The sequence below is a fragment of the Musca vetustissima genome, unplaced genomic scaffold (assembly GCF_032173495.1).
Source record: "Musca vetustissima isolate MV318-11 ecotype Yass unplaced genomic scaffold, APGP_CSIRO_Mvet_v1 utg1868, whole genome shotgun sequence".
NCBI lineage: Eukaryota > Metazoa > Arthropoda > Insecta > Diptera > Muscidae > Musca > Musca vetustissima.
The window spans coordinates 138,834-159,353 of record NW_026874177.1 but is presented as its reverse complement, the minus strand read 5'-3'; the positions used below and the strand labels follow the sequence as shown (position 1 = coordinate 159,353).

At 32.7% G+C, this 20,520-nt stretch overlaps 3 protein-coding genes across 3 annotated transcripts in view; 2 read left to right on the top strand and 1 right to left on the bottom strand.

Moving 5' to 3' along the window:
• The first annotated feature begins 580 nt into the window (after positions 1-580).
• On the top strand, positions 581-1,202 carry LOC133331306 (lectin subunit alpha-like). The gene is made up of 3 exons (XM_061539708.1): positions 581-715; positions 785-899; positions 961-1,202. Exons 1-3 carry the CDS (start codon positions 581-583, stop codon positions 1,200-1,202), a joined length of 492 nt encoding a protein of 163 aa, XP_061395692.1.
• A 2,011-nt stretch (positions 1,203-3,213) lies between these two features.
• On the bottom strand, positions 3,214-3,892 carry LOC133331297 (lectin subunit alpha-like). Its single transcript, XM_061539699.1, has 3 exons — positions 3,740-3,892; positions 3,564-3,678; positions 3,214-3,488 (listed from the first exon to the last, which is right to left on the bottom strand). The coding sequence occupies exons 1-3, from the start codon at positions 3,890-3,892 to the stop codon at positions 3,214-3,216; spliced, it is 543 nt and encodes a 180-aa protein (XP_061395683.1).
• A 6,915-nt stretch (positions 3,893-10,807) lies between these two features.
• LOC133331274 (fasciculation and elongation protein zeta-2) overlaps positions 10,808-20,520 on the top strand; it is a 68,926-nt gene continuing 59,213 nt past the window's right edge. The window contains exon 1 of the mRNA XM_061539677.1: positions 10,808-11,341. Coding sequence (XP_061395661.1) covers positions 10,815-11,341 — 527 coding nt within the window. The 5' untranslated portion in view covers positions 10,808-10,814. The remainder of the gene's footprint in view (positions 11,342-20,520) is intronic.

Genomic DNA, 20,520 nt, shown 5'->3' with positions numbered 1-20,520 from the left:
TTATTAAAACATTGCCTGAAAAATTGGGGGGTTCAAAGGGAAGGAAATGCATTTTTTTATTATTATTATTTAAAGCATAAAATAAAAAAAATCCTAAAAATTTGTCCGAAGTATTCGGCTTGTCATCAATTTAAAATGAATTCCTTAGACTCTATCTCGATTATTAAGGCTACCTGGAGCTCCAGCTTTATTAACATCAAAAATTACTTGATTCAAATCCCAATTTCGTTTGGTATATTGAATTCAAAATCCATAAATATTTAAATCAGAAAAATACAGTGATAAGATTTCAATTAAAGATGTTATTATTAAAAAAATGATTTTCAAACCTTTTTTAAATACATTATTAACTGAATGCCTTAATCATTTCATTTCCTATTTTTCTAAAATTAAATACAAAAATTATTCATGCAACTGGTCGAATGATTTATGCCAAGAAATTGAATTCCACAATACAAAAATAAAATAAAAACAGAGATTATAAAAATAAATGTGTAATTTAATAAAAAAATACAAACTCAGATTTAGAGATTCTGATTCTGTTTCTGATAAGTATTGTTTCAGTTATTAGCCAGCCACAATGAAGTCAACATCGCCAATTTTCTTCTTATCAGCTGTTGTTCTCTGGATTTGTTATTTCCAAATCAATACAATTGCGGCTGAATTCTATACATCTTCACAAAATAATAGATATTTAATTGAAATACGTAATAAGGTAAATTAATTTCAAAATATATATTTTTTTAATTTCAAAATAAATTCACTGAATTATTTTTATTCCCAGTACAATTGGTTTCAATCGGATGCGGAATGTAAAGTAAATAATATGGATCTGCTGAGCATTGAGAGTGCCGAGAAAATGCAGGAAATAAATGATTTGATTAATACGGTTTTTAAAGGTTTGAAAAATTCCAATACGATTAGTTTTTTTTAACTACAGCTTTTCCTTTTTTTCTTTAGGCAAAGAAAAACCCCTGCTCTACATTGGCGGCAACAATTTGGCCGACCGCAAGCAATTTCTCTGGACGCCAACGGGTCATAAATTTCAATATACCAACTGGAGTGAATTCGAACCGAATAACTATGAAAAGAATGAGCGTTGTGTCCATTTGGGTCTGTACGATGATGGCACCTGGAATGACATTGATTGTGATATGAAATTCGGTTTCATTTGTGAAGATAATAAACAGGTTAAAACATAGACGAGTTGTGGACCTAAAAGTGAAAAAAATGTTTTCTTTAGATGGAAATGGGGGATTTTTATGAGACCTGTGACCCTTTTGATCAATACAGAGGCCATGGGTTTTTGAAAAGGTAAATTAATCGGAACTAGAAGTCACAGGTCTTTGTAAATATCAATTGATACAGAACTTTATCAAGACCCATTCGCCAGCATAGAGACCACAGGCGTTTAAAAATGTCAATAGAATCGGGAATGTAGACCACGGGTATTTATTAATACCTATGGACCTGGTCTAGGAACCACAAGATTTTTATAAAAACCAATTAGAGCTGGTATAGAGATCATAGGGGGTTATAAAGATCCATTTGTCTGTCCTAAAGACCATCAGTTTTTTATAAATACCAATTGAAACGGGTCTAGAGATCATAGATATTTATAAAGACCCATTCGTTTGTGTAGAGACCACAGATATTTTAAAATATCTATTGGGTCTGGTCTATAGATATTATAGATATTTATAAACACCCATTCTTCAGTGTAGAGACCATAGGGCCTTATAAGCATTCAGCTGAACAAACGAAGAGACCTTGCTTTGCCCTTCCTTAGACTGCATCAACGATTTGGTGGGCCTTCAGTTCTGTCAATAAGACTGCCATTGACTTAAGCACGCCTTTTTGGAACTTCTGGGTATTCGACATGTCTAAAAAACTAACGAAGTTTTCCACTTCATTTGAACTATAAAAAATACCGGTTTTTTCATAACGTTTTCTCTTCTTGAACATTTAGGCTTTAAGCTTTCATGTAAAGGGCCTGGAGGTCATCTCTGTAAACTAGTGAATATTTCGACTGCATATAAAATAAATGGAGTCCTTAGCTTTCCTTAAAATGTCTTTACCTTATCTCCGCAAACTCCTGAGCATTCCGGCTGCCCTTTAGATCATATGGAGTCCTTCGATGTTCTAAAAAAGGGCTTTAGATCACCCCGTGTAAAGTCATGAGCATTCCGGCTGCCAACTCATAGAGTCTATAAAGGGCTTCAGGTCACGATGTTCTATAAAAGGGCTTTAGGTCACCTCTGCAAACTCCATGACTCTACTCTGTAATCTCCCTAGTATTCCGCATGGTTATACAACTCATGGAGTCCTCCGCTTACCTGGAACTCATGAAGTCCTTCGATGGCTTTAGGTCACCCTGTGAAAACTCCTGTGCACTCCGGCTGCCTATAGAGCTCATGGAGTCCGCTCTCCTATAAGCGGCGTTTACCTCTTCTCTACAAGTCCTCCATGTTCCTATAAAGGGCTTGTAGATCACCTCTGTAAACTCCTGAGTATTCCGATTGCCTAAAAAAACTCATGAAGTCCGCCACGTTCCTTTAAAGGGCCTGTAGTTCACCTCTGCAAACTCCTGAGTATTCCGGCTGCCTATAGGAACTCATGGAGTCCTCCGCTTGCTCACCTCTGCAAATGTATACGTATTTCCGGCTGCCTAAAAAACCCATGAAGTTCTCCACGTTTCTATAAAGGGCCTAGGTCACCTCTGCAAACTTCCGAATATTCCGGTTGCCTTAAAAAAACTCATGGAGTCCTCCGCTATCCCATAAAGGGCCTATAGGTCACCTCAGCAAACTAGTGAGTATTCCGGCAGCCTAAAAAAATCATGGAGTCCTCCGCTTGCCTCATCTCTGCAAACCACTGAGTATTCTGGCTGCTTATAGAACTCATGGAGTCCTCCAAGTTTCTATAAAGGACCTGTAGGTCACCTCTGCAAACTTCTGAGTATTTCGGCTGCCTAAAAAACTCAAAGGGTCCTCCACGTTCCCATAAAAATCAGTTTGATTTTTGTTTTTTATTCTCTTCTAATCCAGATATTGAACTTTAAATCCCTATTCCAAAAATTCCAAATATTCCCAGCATTGATCTAGAAATCCCTGTGAAATATCCATTCAAAATACATATATATTTTTAATACTTCTTCAAAATTTTATTCGAAAAAAATAAATTTAGTTTTGCCTTGGATATCTTTGTTCGTCTTCAAGCCTTCACCACCAAATTCGACAGATCCTCAACGCCCAAAACCAAATCACATATGAAACCATATTTCCGATTACAATTGATGTCATTCCATTTGTCATCGCCATGGAATCCGATGTGGACACAACGTTCATTTAATTTTTTATAATTATTCGGTTCACCCTTTTCCCAATTCGTATAGCTGAAGATGTCACCCTTGGCAATCCATACAAATTCACGGAATTCATCCAGATCGTTGGCACCAATATACAAACGGGGTATGCGTTTCTTTTCATCTAAGAGGAGGGAAGAAGGAGGATATCACATAAAAAAAATGGTGATTAAAGGCAGCTGAACATTAAATTACTTACAGCCAAAGGCTTCATTCAAAACTATTTTCAAATCATCAGCCCTTTCCTTGCTATCAATGGTGGCTAAATTCATTTTTTTCTTTTTACATTCCTCGAGGGCCTGGGACCAGGTAAACTGCAAAAAAATTAATTGCAAATTTTAATATCTTTTAAAATGCATTACTTCTTCTCCATACCTTTTGTCTGGGTTCTATAAAATATTTATATTTCGATGTCTTGTAGATATTGGTCTCATCATCCTGCAGATCCTCCTCCTGCTGCTGGCCCACAACTCCTTGCGCCCCCAGATTCACGAATAGGCAAGCGGCCAGAAAAATAGTTGCTTTCATTTTGCTGTTCAAATACTAACTGCTGTTGTCGCCGTAGGGCCCCGAAGAAATCTATTTCTTGTGACTAGCATCGGCATCCGCATGTCAGCATCCGCAGCAAGGCCTGTGGTTTGAGATATTTTCAGCAAAACAAAACAAAAAGAAGAAAAAATATATCGCAATCTCTTTACTATAAAAAAATACAAATTGAACACAAACCCCCCGTTTGAATTTTGCGAAATGTCGTCACATAATCTGTGCCCGACAAGCCAAGCCATAAACGAACCGTGTACTCAATGCAATTCCAAAATTTTTGAGTGTTGAGAACTGATAAGGCATTTCAAACTAATAATACCTAGCCAGGCATCCTTATCAGTTTCAAGATTTAATTTTTTTTTTGTGAAATAAGTTGGTTTGAATCGAATTGTTCCGAAGTGGCCGACTACAAAGTAACCTTATGGATGGAATTTAGGGGGATCGAATTTTTTTGTTAGCCTCTGGCCAAGAAATTTTTGCTGCAAAGGGCTATTATTTGTATATTTTTCTGGTGATAATTCCCGCTAATATATTGGATCTATAGGTTTCTTTTGGTCGATGACCTATAATGGAATTTTCCGGAGAATAATTTTCCTTTTAGCATCTATACCCTAAAAAGTTTTGTAGGAGATTCGGCCACAGATCGCTTTGAAATTTAATACAAAAATACGGTCATAAAATATTTCTATATTTTTGTGGCCATATTTCCCGGTTATATATTAGAGCTACGGATTTCTATTGGTCGGTGACCTATAATAGAATTTTCCGGAGAATAAATTTCCCTTTAGCAACAATCCCCTAAAACGAAGTTTTGTAAGAGATTCGGGCACAAATCGCAAAAGCTTTGAAATTTGATACAAAAATACGGTCATAAAATATTTCTGTATTTTTTGTGGCCATATTTCCAGGTTATACATTGGAGCTACGGATTTCTATTGGTCGGTGACCTATAATGGAATTTAATGCAGAGCAATTTCTTCTTCGATACCAATCCCCTAAAACGAAGTATTGTAGGAGATTCGGGCACAAATCGCAAAACCTTTGAAATTTAATACAAAAATACGGTCATAAAATATTTCTATATTTTTGTGGCCATATTTCCCGGTTATATATTAGAGCTACGGATTTATATTGGTCGGTGACCTATAATGGAATTTTTCGAAGAATTAATTTCCCTTTAGCATCTATACCCTGAATCGAAGTTTTGTAGGAGATTCGGGCACAAATCGCAAAACCTTTGAAATTTAATACAAAAAATATATAATTTTATGTTTCAATATAATAGTGGCCCCACTTCCCGGTTATATCTTAGAGCTACAGATTTCTATTGGTCGGTGATCTATCATGGAATTTTTCGGAGAATACATTTCCCTTTAGAACCAGTCTTATAAAACGAAGTTTTGTAGGAGATTCGGGCACAAATTGCAAAAGCTTTGATTCTTAATATAAAAAATCGGTAATTTTATGTTTCTATATAATAGTGACCCCACTACCCGGTTATATATTAGAGCTACAGATTTTTATTGGTCGGTGACCTATAATGGAATATTGCGGAGAACACATTTCCCTTTAGAACCAATCTTATAAAGCGAAGTTCTGTAGGAGATTTGAGTTCAAAACGAAAACTCTATAATCATTTTATAAAAAAAAAAACAATAAAACTATATTTTAATGCTTATGCCATATCCCGCCTGATATTTCCAGATTATATATTGTAGCCACGGATTTCAATTGTTCGGTGACCTACTCTAGAATTTAGTGCAGAATAATTTTTCCTTTGACATCAAATCCCTAACACAAAGTTTAGTTGGAGATTTGAGCTCTTAGTGCAGAACCTATGTTCTGCACTAATTTTACATTTTTTGTGGCGATATTTCTAGGTTATAGATTACAGCTACAGATTTTTTGTGTTCCATGACCTATAATGGAATTTAGTGTAGAATATGTTTTTCTTTGACATCAATACTCTAAATAAACGCTTTCAGGTAGAATGAGGCATAAATCGGAAATCATTAAAAATGCAATATAAAATTAGTATTTTTTATTTTGAGGTTATATTTCCCCATAACATATTAAACCTAGAGATTTCTTGTGTTCTGTGACCCATGCCGAAATTTAGTGTAAAGTTATTTCCTCTTTGACACCCCCAGCCTAAATTAATGTTTTCAGGGAGATTAAGTCATTGCAGGTTAGCTCAATGCTCCAGAAGTTTATTTTTATTAGAATTAACAGCAGAAACCCATCAGGGTAGCTTCATAGGCGATCGGAAGGCTCAGTGAGACCAGTAAAAAGCTCAGTAATACTTTTTATGTGAACTGGAGACTCCGTGTTTTTTTACTGGTCTAAGTCTTAAAATTTTCTTTTTTATGTTGTTCTAATAATACGAATAGGGTGTTCAATATTTCGTTGTGAAGAACTTTCACTTTTCAGATTCAATTGTGGCGCACAAGTGTCTGATATTTAAAAAGAAATATTTAAATATGTATTTGTATTAAAATTATTGTTGATATGCCACTCTTTTGAGAATAAAGTACGCACTTGTCGAGTTTTTTTCTGTTTTGAAAATTTTGTGATAAGAAGCCATGAACGAAGATCCAACAACAGCAACTCTTTCATTCAGAAATTTATTTAGAAATCAAAACTGAGCCATTCAGAAAGGAAGTAAATATAGAAACAATATTGCAAAATTATATTCTGAGAAAAAATAGTGGACTAGGTTATTTGAAAAAAAAAATAAAATTAAATAAAGGCCAGGAAAGAACAACATTTTTTGTATTTAAATTTAATTTTTAATTCTATTTTTTATTTTACAATTATTTTATTGTACGAGAAAAAATGAAATGTGTCTTTGCAATTATCCCAATATATATATTTTGAGAATAATATGCCTTTTATTTTGAGGTTAGGTCAAGTCGATAAGTGACATCATAACCTAACAATTTCGTTTTTTTTCAATTTTATAATTTTTAATTCCATTTTTTTCACAAGTATTTTATTGTACGAGAAAAAATCTAAATGCGTATTTTCAATTATCCCAATATTTTACTTGAAAATAATATGCCTATTATTTTGAGGTTAGATCAAGTCGATAAGTGATAACATAACCTAACAATTTTTTCAATTTCATAATTTTTAATTCATTTCATTCATTTTTTTTTTTTCATTTTACAAGTATTTTATTGCACGAGAAAACCCCCTGAAATGTGCCTTTCCAATTATCACAATATTTATTTTTTTGAAAATAATATGCCCATCCTCCCACAAACAAAGCCACACACGGCATTCAAGATCGCACATATGTTATCACATATACTTATTTGTATAAATATATTTCCATTTTACCTGTATTATTGTATTATGTCATGCATAAACATGCATGTTTTCTAAATAACAATAACATAATTACCATATGTTTTGTTTTCCAAAAATTATTTTCCATTTTCAAACCTTTTTACCTGTTAATGCATTGTATTGCCCTTACGTTACGTGTTATACGTTGTAGACTAATTGTAAACCCACGGCCGTTATGTCAAAGAGTAATCAGAAAATGATGAGAGACTGATGATTGATTGCTCAAGTAATCGTTAATGGGCAGGGAGTGAAACTTTAAATTAGGCGTATGGCAAATGACAAGAAATTTGCCAGGGTTCATGTTTTCTTTTAAAATATAATTAAAAAATAAATAACTAAGAAAAAAGTAAATAATAAGTAATTAAAAAATAAGGAAACAATTAAAAAATAAAAGAAATAATAAAAAGTAGTTTTAAAGCATTGAAAGAATACAAACATAAACAATTAAAAATAATTAAATAAATAAATAATTCAAAACAAAATTAAATAAATACTTAAATAAGCTAATTAAAATAATAATAGAAATAATTAATAGAAATTCAAGAAAACTAAATGTTTAATAATAAAATAACCAAATAATTATTAAATTTAATTTTAATTTTCTTTTCAATCCATTTATTACATTTTCACATTAACTCTTTTTTTAAGCAAACGTCCAATCGCTAAAAACGATTGCAAATTACAATATTAGCGTTTGCTTTTTGCAAAAAAAAAAACGTTAAATGATTTTAAAAGCGCAACGTTGACAATACATATATATTTGACGCCCAATCATTCTTCCCAGTACCATTTAACGGATAATTTTTTTTAATGATTGATGACATTTTGCGTTCTTTTTTACAAAAATAGTCCAGTTATAATAAAACACGCAATATTGGCATCATTATTTTATTTTTGTCTCACTTCCTTTTATTAATTTCTGTATTGGCATTAAAAAACACAACATTTTTTTTTATTTTTTTTTTTTTTGTATTTGATTTTGTTAAATTTAATTAATGGTTTTTATAACAAAACAAAAAATGTCAAATCAAGTAAAAAATCGTTAAGATGATGTCACTGTTTATTTTTCAATCTCTGATAAACTCCAAAATTTTTAAAATTTATTAATTGCTGTTTTATTAAAATTGCGTTTTATAATAGTCATATCCCTTAAAAACGCTTTGTTGTAGTCACTGTTTATTTTTCACTATATACCTTACCTAAATCTCAGAAAAACGCAACATTGGCAACAAATATTTATTTTTTTAAATCATATAAAATCCGCAAAGATGGCAACATTTTTTTATCTTTTACTCTCGTTTTTTCATTCTATTACTTTTTTGCCATTTCAATTCATAAATTTAATTATTGACATTTTAATAGTCCAATTCCTTGAAAAACATACAATTGGCATTACAGTCAATTTTTCATTCTCTTACTTTCCTAAATTTCTGAAAAAAACGCAACATTGGCAATAACCATTTATATTTTAAATCAAGTAAAAAAAACGCAAAGATGGCATTCACTTTTTCTTTACAAAATCATAGACACCTTTCCATTATTTCTAGCAATTTAACTTCTTAAAATTAATTATTGTCGTATTCTAAGAAAAAACCGCCAAAACCATTTGTTAAAGGGGCAAACCTTTAAAAAACGCAACATTGACAATATTAAATTGTTTACAAGTTCTTTTTTAAAAATTTAATTATTGATGTTTTAATCGTCAAATTGGTTGAAAGCGCTTAGTTGGCATCACTCTGTCTCTCTTTCCAAAATCTCAAAAGCAACATTTTGGCACTTTAATTTGTTAAATTTTATTATTGACGTTTTAACAGTCAGATCCTTTGAAAAACTCTTAGTTGGCACCACCATTTATTTTAAACGCTCTCTCTATCTTTTTCCCAAATCTCTGCAAAAACGCAACATTTGCACCATTCTTTTTTGGCACTTAAATTTCATAAATTTCATTTTTAACGTTTCAATAGTCAAATCCCATAAAAACGCCTAGTTGGCATCACTATTTATTTTTCAATCTTTGTTTTTACAGATATTTCAATGGTTAAATTCCTTCTCTATCTTCCACAAGTCTCTGCAAAAACGCAACATTTGCACCATTCTTTTAAATGTTTGACACTTAATTTAAATTATTGACATTTTAAAAAACGCAACATTGACATTATTATATTTTTTCACAATTTCATTTTTCAATACTTAATGATTGACGTTTTAATAGTTAAATTGGTTGAAAAACACTTAGTAGGCATCATTGTTTATTTTTCGCTCTTTATCTTCCACAAGTCCTTGTTAAAAAACGCACAATTTGCACCATTCCTTTAAATTGTTGGCACTTTAATTTCTTAAATTCCTTTATTGATGTTTTAATAATCAACTCCCTTTGAAAAACGCTCAGTTGGCAACACCGTTTATTTTTCACTCTCTGTCTCATTTCCTCATTTACCAACTACTTGCTACAATGGCTGCAACTCAGCTGTTTCGCTGTCATGTCATATTAATCGATTAGTGTAATATCGACTTATATTGCCCTGTCAACGGAGAGAGAGAGCAGAGAAAGAGAGTCGTTGTACACAATTCTCTTTATGGTGGATTTCATTTATTCGCATTTTATTATTCGATGTGAGTTGGTCGTGTTGAAGCGGAAAAACGACGGTTAGCGCGAGTGAAAAAAATAAAACATAAATAAATTAAAATAAATATACATATATGTAACAAATATACAATATAAAAAAAACAACAACAACAATTTCGTACGTTTGATTTGATTAATAACTAAGTGAAGTAAAACTGAAAAGCAGAAGAAGAAAAGTGTCTGTGTGTGTGCCTGTGCAAAGAAAAAAAATTGATTGCAAAGTTTGATTTGTTTGTTTTTGTTCAAAGGCAAATACAAACACGATTAAGGGGGAGCCAAATTTGGTTGTGTACTACTCCCACCAGGCAAAATATTGAAGGAAAAGAAAATTTTGAAATAAAATAAATGCAAAGAAATTGTGAAAAATTAACAACTAATAAAAATTATCAGCGATTTTAAAGTGTTTGAAGGTGTTATCGCATAAAACAACAACAACTAAATAACAAGTGCAAAAATTTGTTTGTTCGTGCAAAACCAAACAAAATAATATACACAAAAGAAAAAACACCCCTTAAAAGAAGAAATAAAATCAAAAGGGAGAAGAAGCAGAATTACAATTCCAACAAAAAAGGGGGTTGATTTGTATTTTCTGTGTGGTAATTTCAGTGTGTGTAGTGTTGTTGTTGCTGCATTTTATGTGTCAGTCTGAATTCGTGCTGAACCTTGCCTCTGAAATCAAGTGAATAATTGAGTCAGTCAGTCGTTCGTTCGTCAGACCAAGTGGTAGACAACCTAGCCAGAGAATTCCAAAACAAAACGGAACAGGAGGAAAAAATAATTCAACGAGAGCCCTGCTGCTGATATCATCCATCGTATTTTTTTTCCATTGCAACCTGCCGAACCTGCTGCCACTAATTTTCGCTTGAAAAGCTAACCCAAACGCAAACCTTTGTGGATATTATTTCCTCCTCTTTGGCAAGACAGTGGGCCATGCGTGAACTCGGTTCCAAAATGGCCGAGCTTAAATTTGAGGCTCCTCTGGCAAAAATGGATGAAACTGATGATTGGGCCGGTTGCGATTTCATTTCCAATCAGAACACCATCAATGACTCGTTGAATTTGAATCTCAAGGATCCGATGATGGCCCAGGAGAATAAAATCCGTTTGTTGGAGGAGGCCGTTCGGGATGCTCATGTCAGCAAAAATGGTGGTGGTGGCGGCTATGGTGGCGTCAATGGCACCATTAGTCCCAATTGCAATACCATGCTGAGCAATGAAATGACCACAATGGGATTGGATGGTGGCACCACCACCTCCTCATCGTCGGCGGCCATTGATTCGAAGAGTCTTTTGGATGCCGCTGATAATTTCAGTGAGGCTTTCGGTGGCAGCCTCGAAGATTTGGTCAATACCTTCGATGAGAAGATCACCAAATGTTTTGGTAATTTTGAGGAAAATGTTGAGGCGCTGGCGCCCGTACAAGTACGCAGTCAGGATGAGATTATGAATGAATGCCAGTAAGTATGAAAAAAAGAAAAACCAAAAATAATAATAAAAAAATTAAAAAAAAAATAAAAATTTTTTGAAACTAAATTTCAATTTGGTGATAGTTTTAAGTTTGCCGAGGAATGGAGTCATCATCGGACTACTTCTCCTCCCCCTTCTTGACTTTATTTTCCTATTTTCTTGCTCTCCTACTCTCCCTCAGAATTTTCTGAGAGAGCCACCGGGGGGGTTTTTCTCTATTTTTGGGGCGCATGCCCAGGACTTCGTCCTGTTGAAATGTTGCGATAATCCAAACTAAATGTGTGTGTTATCATGGAGGGGAGCCCCTTCCTTCCTCCTTGTCGTCTCCCGTTAAAATTAAGTTAAAGGAAAAAACCCTGCCCTGTTTTCATTTTGAATGGAAACTCAATCAAGGGTTTTCGGAAATTGATTGATAATTATGGGATAATGGGACGTGTAATAAATAAAAACGGAGACTAAGGAGGAGATTTTTTATTCATTTGGTAAAGAAAAAAAACTAATTCAGCAAATTTTTTCCAATTCAGCAAGGGAAACATTAAAATTTTGCCAGCTGAATTGCAATTTTATTCATATTTAAAACGATTCTATGCAAAAATTTTGCTATTCAGCTAATTTTTCAACAATTCAGCAAGGGAAAATCATATTTTTTTCACCTGTCGTGCAATTCTATGCATAAATAATGCGATTGTAATACAAATTTTTGCTATTCAGCTAATTTTTCAACAATTCAGCAAAGGAAAAAATCAACATTCGTCTTTAAAATTCAATTCACCAAAGGAAAGATTAAAATTTTGCCAGCTGAATTACATTTTTATTTATAAATAAACTGATATAAATAAAAAAAATTTCATATTCAGCTAATTTTTCAACAATTCAGCAAGGGAAAATCAAAAATTTTTCCACCTGTCTTGCAAATTTTAGGCATAAATATGCGATTGTATTAAACATTTTTGATATTCAGCTAATTTTTCATCAATTCAGCAATGAAAAAAATGTATTTTTGGCTTAAAAATTCAATTCAGCAAAGAAGGAATTACATTTTTAGAGCTGAATTGCAATATTATTGCTAAATAAAGCCGTTTAAATTCACAATTTTGATATTCAGCTAATTTTTCAATTATTCAGCAATAAAAAAAATTTATTTTTTGCCTTAAAATTAAATTCAGCAAAAGAAAAATGAATATTTAACAGTTGAATTGCAACGAAATTTGTCATCGATTCTGTGCTATAATATTGCAATTCAGCTAAAATTTTCGTAGCTGAATTTAAATTGTCTTTAGCTGAATAGAGTTTTTCGTTGCTGAATTATGTTTTTAATAGCTGAATATCAATATTCATTAGCTGAATTATATTATTTTCAATAAAGATTTAGAAAAATTAAATTTTTCATAGCTGAATTCAAAATTTTCTCAGCTGAATTAAGTTTTTCTTAGCTGAATAGGTGTTTCCATAGATAAAAAGCAAGATTCATTAGCTGAATTGATATTTTGATCAATTTTCTCTTAGCTGAATGCAAGATTTTCTTAGCTGCATTAAGTTTTTCGAAGCTGAATAAACGTTTTCATAGACAATATTCAGAATTCATCAGCTGAATTCATATTTTTATCAAATTTCCCTTAGCTGAATTGAGTTTTTCTTAGCCGAATGCAAGATTTTCTTAGCTGAATTAAGTTTTTCATAGCTGAATAAGCATTTTCATAGATAGGAATCAAAATTCATTAGCTGAATTGATATTTTTATCAATTTTCTCTTAGCTGAATTGAGTTTTCCTTAGCTGAATGCAAGATTTTCTCTGCTTAATTAAGTTTTTCTTAGCTGAATAAACGTTTTCATTGATAGGTATCAAAATTCATTAGCTGAATTGATATTTTTATCAAATTTCTCTTAGCTGAATGCAAGATTTACTTTGCTGAATTCATTTTTTCTTAGCTGAATCAAGTTTTTTTTGTAGCTGAATAAGGGTTTTCATAGATAATAAGATAAGCTGAATCAAGTTTTTCTTTGCTGAATTCATTTTTTCATACATGAAATAAATTTTTTGAAGCTGAATAAGCTTTTTCATAGATAAATATCAAAATTCATTAGCTGAATTTATATTTTGATCAATTTTCTCTTAGCTGAAAGCAAGTTTTTCTTAACTGAATGGTGTTTTTCGTAGCTGAATAAGGGTTTTCTTATATAGGTATACAAATTCATTAGCTGAATTGCTATTTTTAACAATTTTCTCTTAGCTGAATTGAGTTTTTCTTAGCTGAATTATGTTTTTGTTGATAGAATTTACATTTTTCCCACTCAGTCATGTGCCTAAAGACTCCATATAAGGTATTACATACGATACAAAAATATTGGAACCTTTTGCGGACATCCTGCTTAGTTTTTTGGGAATTAACAACATTTGAAATTACAGGGGAAATAAAAACGATGATGTCAGGCTATGGGACAAGGCGTATTAACATTTCACAAAAGAATAAGAATTATGTTTTTTTTTTCATTTATTGAAATGTGCTCGGAAAAGAAGTGGGTCTCCGAGAATAATAAAAAAATTATACAATTGACAATAACAACAACAACAATGGCGATTCAAATTGTCATAAAGTTCAGAGAGTTCATTGTTGGAGAGCACCACAACAAAAAACGAAGGGCTTCACAGTTAGAATGGAAGACGTAGATGGTTGACGACGATGATGATGATGAACTGTCAAGAACATAAGTAGGAAGTAGCAATGTGCGGGTCGGACTACACCCCTCCCCATCCCCTTTCCCTACCACATGATTTAGAAATATGTGGAAAGAACACGACATCACATGGATCATCACAAAAATGTCGTTCAGTAAAAAATGTAATTGTCTGCCCTGCCTCCCTATCTCGCAAGCGGTAATTTATTGTAGGCCAGTGGAAAAAATTCTAGCAGAGAAGCATCTACCGCGCCTCATGGATGATTCCGATGCTGATGGCGATGTCACACAAAATAATAATCATAATTTAAATAGTTAAACAATTTATTTATTTATTGCAAAATAGTCGGATAGTCGGGGGCTCAGCAGACCTGCAGAAGCAACTAGACAGTCCGACAATCCAGCAATCAGTAACACAGTCAGCAGTTCTAAAGAAAAAAGAAATGAGGAAACTGAAAATAAATATTGTAATCAACAACGACAACAAAATTCAAATAAAACAAAGTCAACAAGCAGCAACAACAATAACCAGGGAAAATATATATGTGTAATGATGTCATACACAATTTTTTATATTAGCGATTAAACATACTTACGAGCTGGGTATTGGGTTACAAACATATGTGGGGGAAGGGGTCATAAACAAATGTTTTTGTTTTTATTTTCTTCTTTTCATTTTTATAAATTAAAGACAAGGACAATTTGTAATCCAGGGGTCAACCTATCAGAGTAATTAGAATTTCTTGTTTGTTGCCATCATTGTGAATCATTTTGGGCGGAATTTGTCATATCAGGCGGATTTTGTCATATTCAGCAGTGAAAAAATTAATTCAGCTAAGAAAAATTTGAATTCAGCTGAAAGAAACCTTATTCTGCTAGGAAAAATGAGATCAGCTAACTAATTTTAAGTTAGCAAAAATTCAATTCAGCTACGAAATATTTAATTCAGCTAATTAGTTTTAGAGAAAACTATCGATTTTGGTCATAAATTTTGTTATTCAGCCACCAAAAAATCTATTCAGCTATGAAAAAATCAATTCAGCTAGGAAAAATATCATCTACCTTTTTCTTTATAAAGGAAAATATAGTAACAGGTAGTAAATTTTTATATTCAGCTATGAAAAACGTTATTCAGCAACGAAAAACTTAATTCAGCTAAGAAAAAATTGAATATATCGAAGGAAAATTTAATTCAGCAAAATATTTACTGAGAAAAATATTCATTTAGCTATGAAAAATTTTATTCAGCAATGAAAAACCTTATTAAGCGAAGGAATATTTGAAAATATATAAGAAAAACCTAATTCAGCTAAACCTTTTTTGAGAAAAATATCCATTCAGATATTAAATTTTGATATTCAGTTGTGAAAAACGTCGTTCAGCAACGAAAAACCTAATTCAGCTAAGAAAATTTTAAATATATCTAAGAAAAACTTAATTCAGCAAAAGATTTACTGAGAAAAATAGCCATTCAGCTATGAAAGATGTTACTCAGCAACGAAATAACTAATTCAGCTAAGAAAATATCGAATTTATCTAAGGAAAACATAATTCAGTTAGGTATTTATTAAGAAAAATATCCATTCGGCTATTAAATTTATATTCAGCTATGAAAAATGTTATTCAGCAATGGAAAATCTAATTCAGCTAAGAAAATATTGATAATATTTAAGGAAAACTTAATTCTGCTAAGTAATTATTAGGATAAATATCGATTCAGCTATTAAATTTTGATATTCAGCTATGAAAAATGTAATTCAGCAATGAAAAACCTAATTCAGTTAAGAAAATACTGAAAATATGTAAGGAAAACTTAATTCAGCTAAGTAATTATTAAGATAAATATCGAATCAGCTATTAAATTTTGATATTCAGCTATGAAAAATGTTATTCAGCAACAAAAAACCTAATTCAGCTAAGAAAATATAGAATATATCTGAGAAAAACATAATTCAGCTATTTATTTATTGGGACAAAAATAAAATTATCTATTAAAATTTTATATTCAGCTATGAAAAATGTTATTCAGCAATGGAAAATCTAATTCGGCTAACAATTATGCATATTTAGCTACTTGAAAACCAATTCAGCTAAACGAAAATTTGACAGATTGATAAAATATTGCTAAATTATTTAATTCAGCTAACAATTATGCCTATTCAGCTACTAAAAACCCAATTCAGCAAGGCATAAAAACGTTAGTATGTTAAATTAGAACAACTGATTAAGAAATTGTTATTCAGCAAACGAAAAACTTAATTCAGCTAAGCTAAAATATATTTAAATTATCAATAGGAGCGACATTTTTGAATTCAGCTACTAGAAACCCTATCAAGCTATTAATACCCTAATACAGCTAACCCAAAATATTAAAAAAATTATCCAATATAGCTATTAATACCCTAATACAGCTAACCCAAAATATTAAAAAATTATCCAATATAGCTAAATTATTTAAATAAGCTAACATTTATGCCTATTCAGCTACTAGAAATGCAATTCAGCAAAGTTTTACATTTTTTAAAAACATTTTTTTGCAATTTCTTAACACAAAGTTTTTATTTAGCTGCAATAAAATCTAGTTCAGCAAAGTTTAATATTTTTTTAAATTTGATTTTTGTAAGTTTTCCCCTCAATTTTTATATTCAGCTGTGAAAAACATCTATTCAGCAAAGTTTTAAAATTTAGAAATGTTAAATATTTGCCATTTCCATTCATATTTTATTTATTCAGCTAAGAAAAATGCAATTTATTTATTAAGAATTTTATTAAGAATTTTATCACATGTGTTCCCCCAACTTTCCCCCAAGGGGGGGGGGGGGGAGGAGGTGCTCTGTGTCACAATTTAATTATAAATAAAACATTCGGTACGTGTCTTGTAGATTTTATTTCTTCCGACACAACTTCCCTCTCCCCCTATTAGCACCTCACCCTCCCCAATTGATGCTGCTAAAACTTGTCAAGTTTTTAATTATCTTGTATAGTAGTTTCTCCCGCTCCCTTTTCTCTCACCCCCCATACAAAATTTTTATTTTTTTTTTTATGTAATTCTAGAAAAATATTGATCAAACTGACATAATCATGTTTACAGTAATTGCCAACAACAACAATTCGAACCCACCAACCGGCCAAAGTACAGTAGCCCTCAGTATGAATTTCATATTTCGAACCCCAAACTTGCCACCCCCCAAACAGGGTAAATATTCAACTGGTAGCCATGGCAACATGTTATGGTTTTTATTTAATTGGTGGGAGGGGATGGGGAGTGAGGAGAGAGAGAGATAGTGGTTTTGGAGAGCTGAGAGGGTGTAGAGCTGAGAGGGTGTAGAGCTGAAAGTGTGCGGGGTATTGTCTCTATAGTAATGAAAAGTCCTTTATGACGCCCCACATATATCCAACTCTATACCGTTTTGTTGTGTTTTGCCATTCTTCCCCCTTTCCACCTTTTTATTTTTCTTGGAAACCGGTAGTCTTTTTGCAATACACCAAACCGATATGCATTCTCAATCACTTTCATTGCCAACCCTCCTCTCTTTCTCCTCGTCTTCCCTTCCACATTGAAAGCTTGAAGGGTGTTTCCTTATTTTTTAGCCAAAGAGACAATTTTTGCCATTCAAACCTCCCTCACCAGCCATCATCCTCTTCTTTGCATAGTTTTACCAACAGCCTTTTGTCGGTAGATGCCGGTTGCTTTTGAACTAAGCTTAAGTGGTGGTGGGGTTTGCAGGCTGGATAGCTTTGTAGTACGTGTGAATAACTGAAAACCCATTAAACAATTCCAATCTAACTTTGGCCTATATTAAGGTGTTGTTTTTCGTTCAATACAAAAGAAAATAAAAATAAAAACTAGATATGGTTCAATAACTACAACAACAACAACTAGAGCAAGCTTCTTTTTTTTTCGAACGGAGTTAAATTCCGACCAAATTATCTAACTTACCATACCGATATGCTGCCACATCATGAATCTGGTAAGCAGTGGGTCTCATTTTCACCAGAGAATCATTATAATGCTTCCCGCTAATAATATAACCACCGATATATCCATTAACTTTGTACTTTTTCGCCAAATTGCTTACTTAGTGGCTAGCATTCCTTACTTCACTGCTTCTATATCACGACTGCGGTAAGTAATGGGTCTCAATTTCAAGAGAGAGCATCCAAAAAAATTTCAGGTGATAAAAAACCACAAATAATTTATTACTGACAATTTTCTTCCTCCAATCGTTTTTTATTGACTACCATGCCTTACTTTTCTGCTCCTTTGTAATGAATCTCGTAAGCAGAGAGTCTCATTTTCCAGAGAGAACCAAAACATATTTTGAAACTGGTAAAATGACAAGACCTAATTTAGCACTCACAATTTTCTTCATACAATAGCTTACTTTCTGGCTACCATACCTTACTTCTCTGCTTCTTTGTCATGCATCTGGTAAGCACTGGGTCTCATTTCCAAGATAGAACTACAAATAAACTTCCAGCGGATAAAATAACAACATCTAATTTAGCACACACAATTTTCTTCATACAATAGCTTACTTATGGCTATCATACCTTACTACTCTGCTTCTGTGTCACTAATCTGGTAGCAATGGGTCTCATTTTCAAGAGAGAACTACAAATAAACTTCCAGCGGATAAAATAATCACATCTAATTTATCACTCACAATTTTCGTCATACAATAGCTTACTTTCTAGCTACCATATCTTACTTCTCTGCTTCTTTGTCATGTATCTGGTAAGCACTGGGTCTCATTTTCAAGAGAGAACTACAAATAAACTTCCAGCGGATAAAATAATCACATCTAATTTAGCACACACAATTTTCTTCATCCAATAGCTTACTTTCTGGCTACCATACCTTACTTCTATGCTTCTGTGTCACCAATCTGGTAAGCTATGGGTCTCATTTTCCAGAGAGAACCACAAATAATGTTTAAACTGATAAAATTACACGATCTAATTTAGGACTTTTAATTTTCTTGATCAAATCGCTTACATGGTATTTAACATGCCTTACTTCCCTGCTCCCATGTCATGAATATGGTAAGCAATGGATCTCATTTTCAAGAGAGAACTACAAATAAACTTCCAGTGGATAAAATAACAATATCTAATTTAGCACTCACAATTTTCTTGAACAAATCGCTTACTCGCTTACTTACACGATCTAATTTAGGACTTTTAATTTTCTTGATCAAATCGCTTACATGGTATTTAACATGCCTTACTTCTCTGTTTCCATTTCACGAATCTGGTAAGCAATGGGTCTCATTTTCAAGAGAGAACAACAAATAAACTTCCAGATTATAAAATAATTACATCTAATGTAGAACTTACAATTTTCTTGAACAAAACACTTACTTGGTAGCTACCATACCTTACTTCTCTGCTTCTTTGTCACAAATATGGTAAGCAATGGGTCTCATTTCCAAGGGAGAACATCAAATAAAATTCCAGCTGTTAAAATAACCACATCAAATTTTGTACTTAAACTTTTCATCAACAAATCGCTTACTTGCTTGCGAACATCCCTTACCTCTCTGCTTCTGTGTCTCCAATCTGGTAAGCAATGGGTCTCATATTTACGATAGAACCTTAAATAACCTTTCATCGGGTTCATCTGATCATCTCTAAGGTCATCATAAGATACCGTTTTCTTCCATTTTTTTTTTTTTTTTGCATAAAAAAATTATAATTTTCATCTCAGACACGAACGGACATGCAACATTACATAAGCTATAGAATATTTGGCCAGTAAAAAAATCTAAATTTGAAAAACGTGATTAAGGTACAAAAGACAAAACATAACAACTTAAGCATCAATTGGAGTCGTGCTTTTTCATTTGGTTTGTAGCATTATCACCCGGAATGTTCCTCCTGCAGTTTGAGGTCTCGCATCTCCCCCCGAAGCATCAAGAGCGAAGCATATGAAGAAAACAAGTTTACTGTGAAGCTTACAATCGATTCATATGAAGAAGCCCCCCAAGATGATGATGGCGATGCCAAGTTTGTGGTGTGGGAAACACACCCGTATGTAGCACATATATGAAGCTGAGATGGTGGAAGATGGCAGAAAGGTGCTCACAAGTAATATTAGTACTGTTGCAAAAGCCAGCTCATCTCATGCGAAGAGTCCCGTTCCTGTTTTCTTTACTTCTTTCTTTTTTTCTTTGGTTCTGGTTGCTTGAATTTTTCAAGTTTGCTTTTAGGTTTCTTCATGCCTTTGCACTCCTCCACCTGGAGTGAGGAAGATTGCAGCATTTTTTTATGTTGCTGATAGCCTAAACATCTGAGACTTGAGGTAGTGAATTCGGAATTGATGCTGCTGCAACAGACTTGATGGGGGGATTTTGTGGTTCATAGCCAAATATGGCTTTGAACGTAAAAATGTTTCTTAGATGTTTCTTAAAGCTTCCCCTGGTTAACAAACTTTGTATCGGAATGACGTTGAACTGATGACGATTGCACGGTCAGGGCAATGAAGATGCAA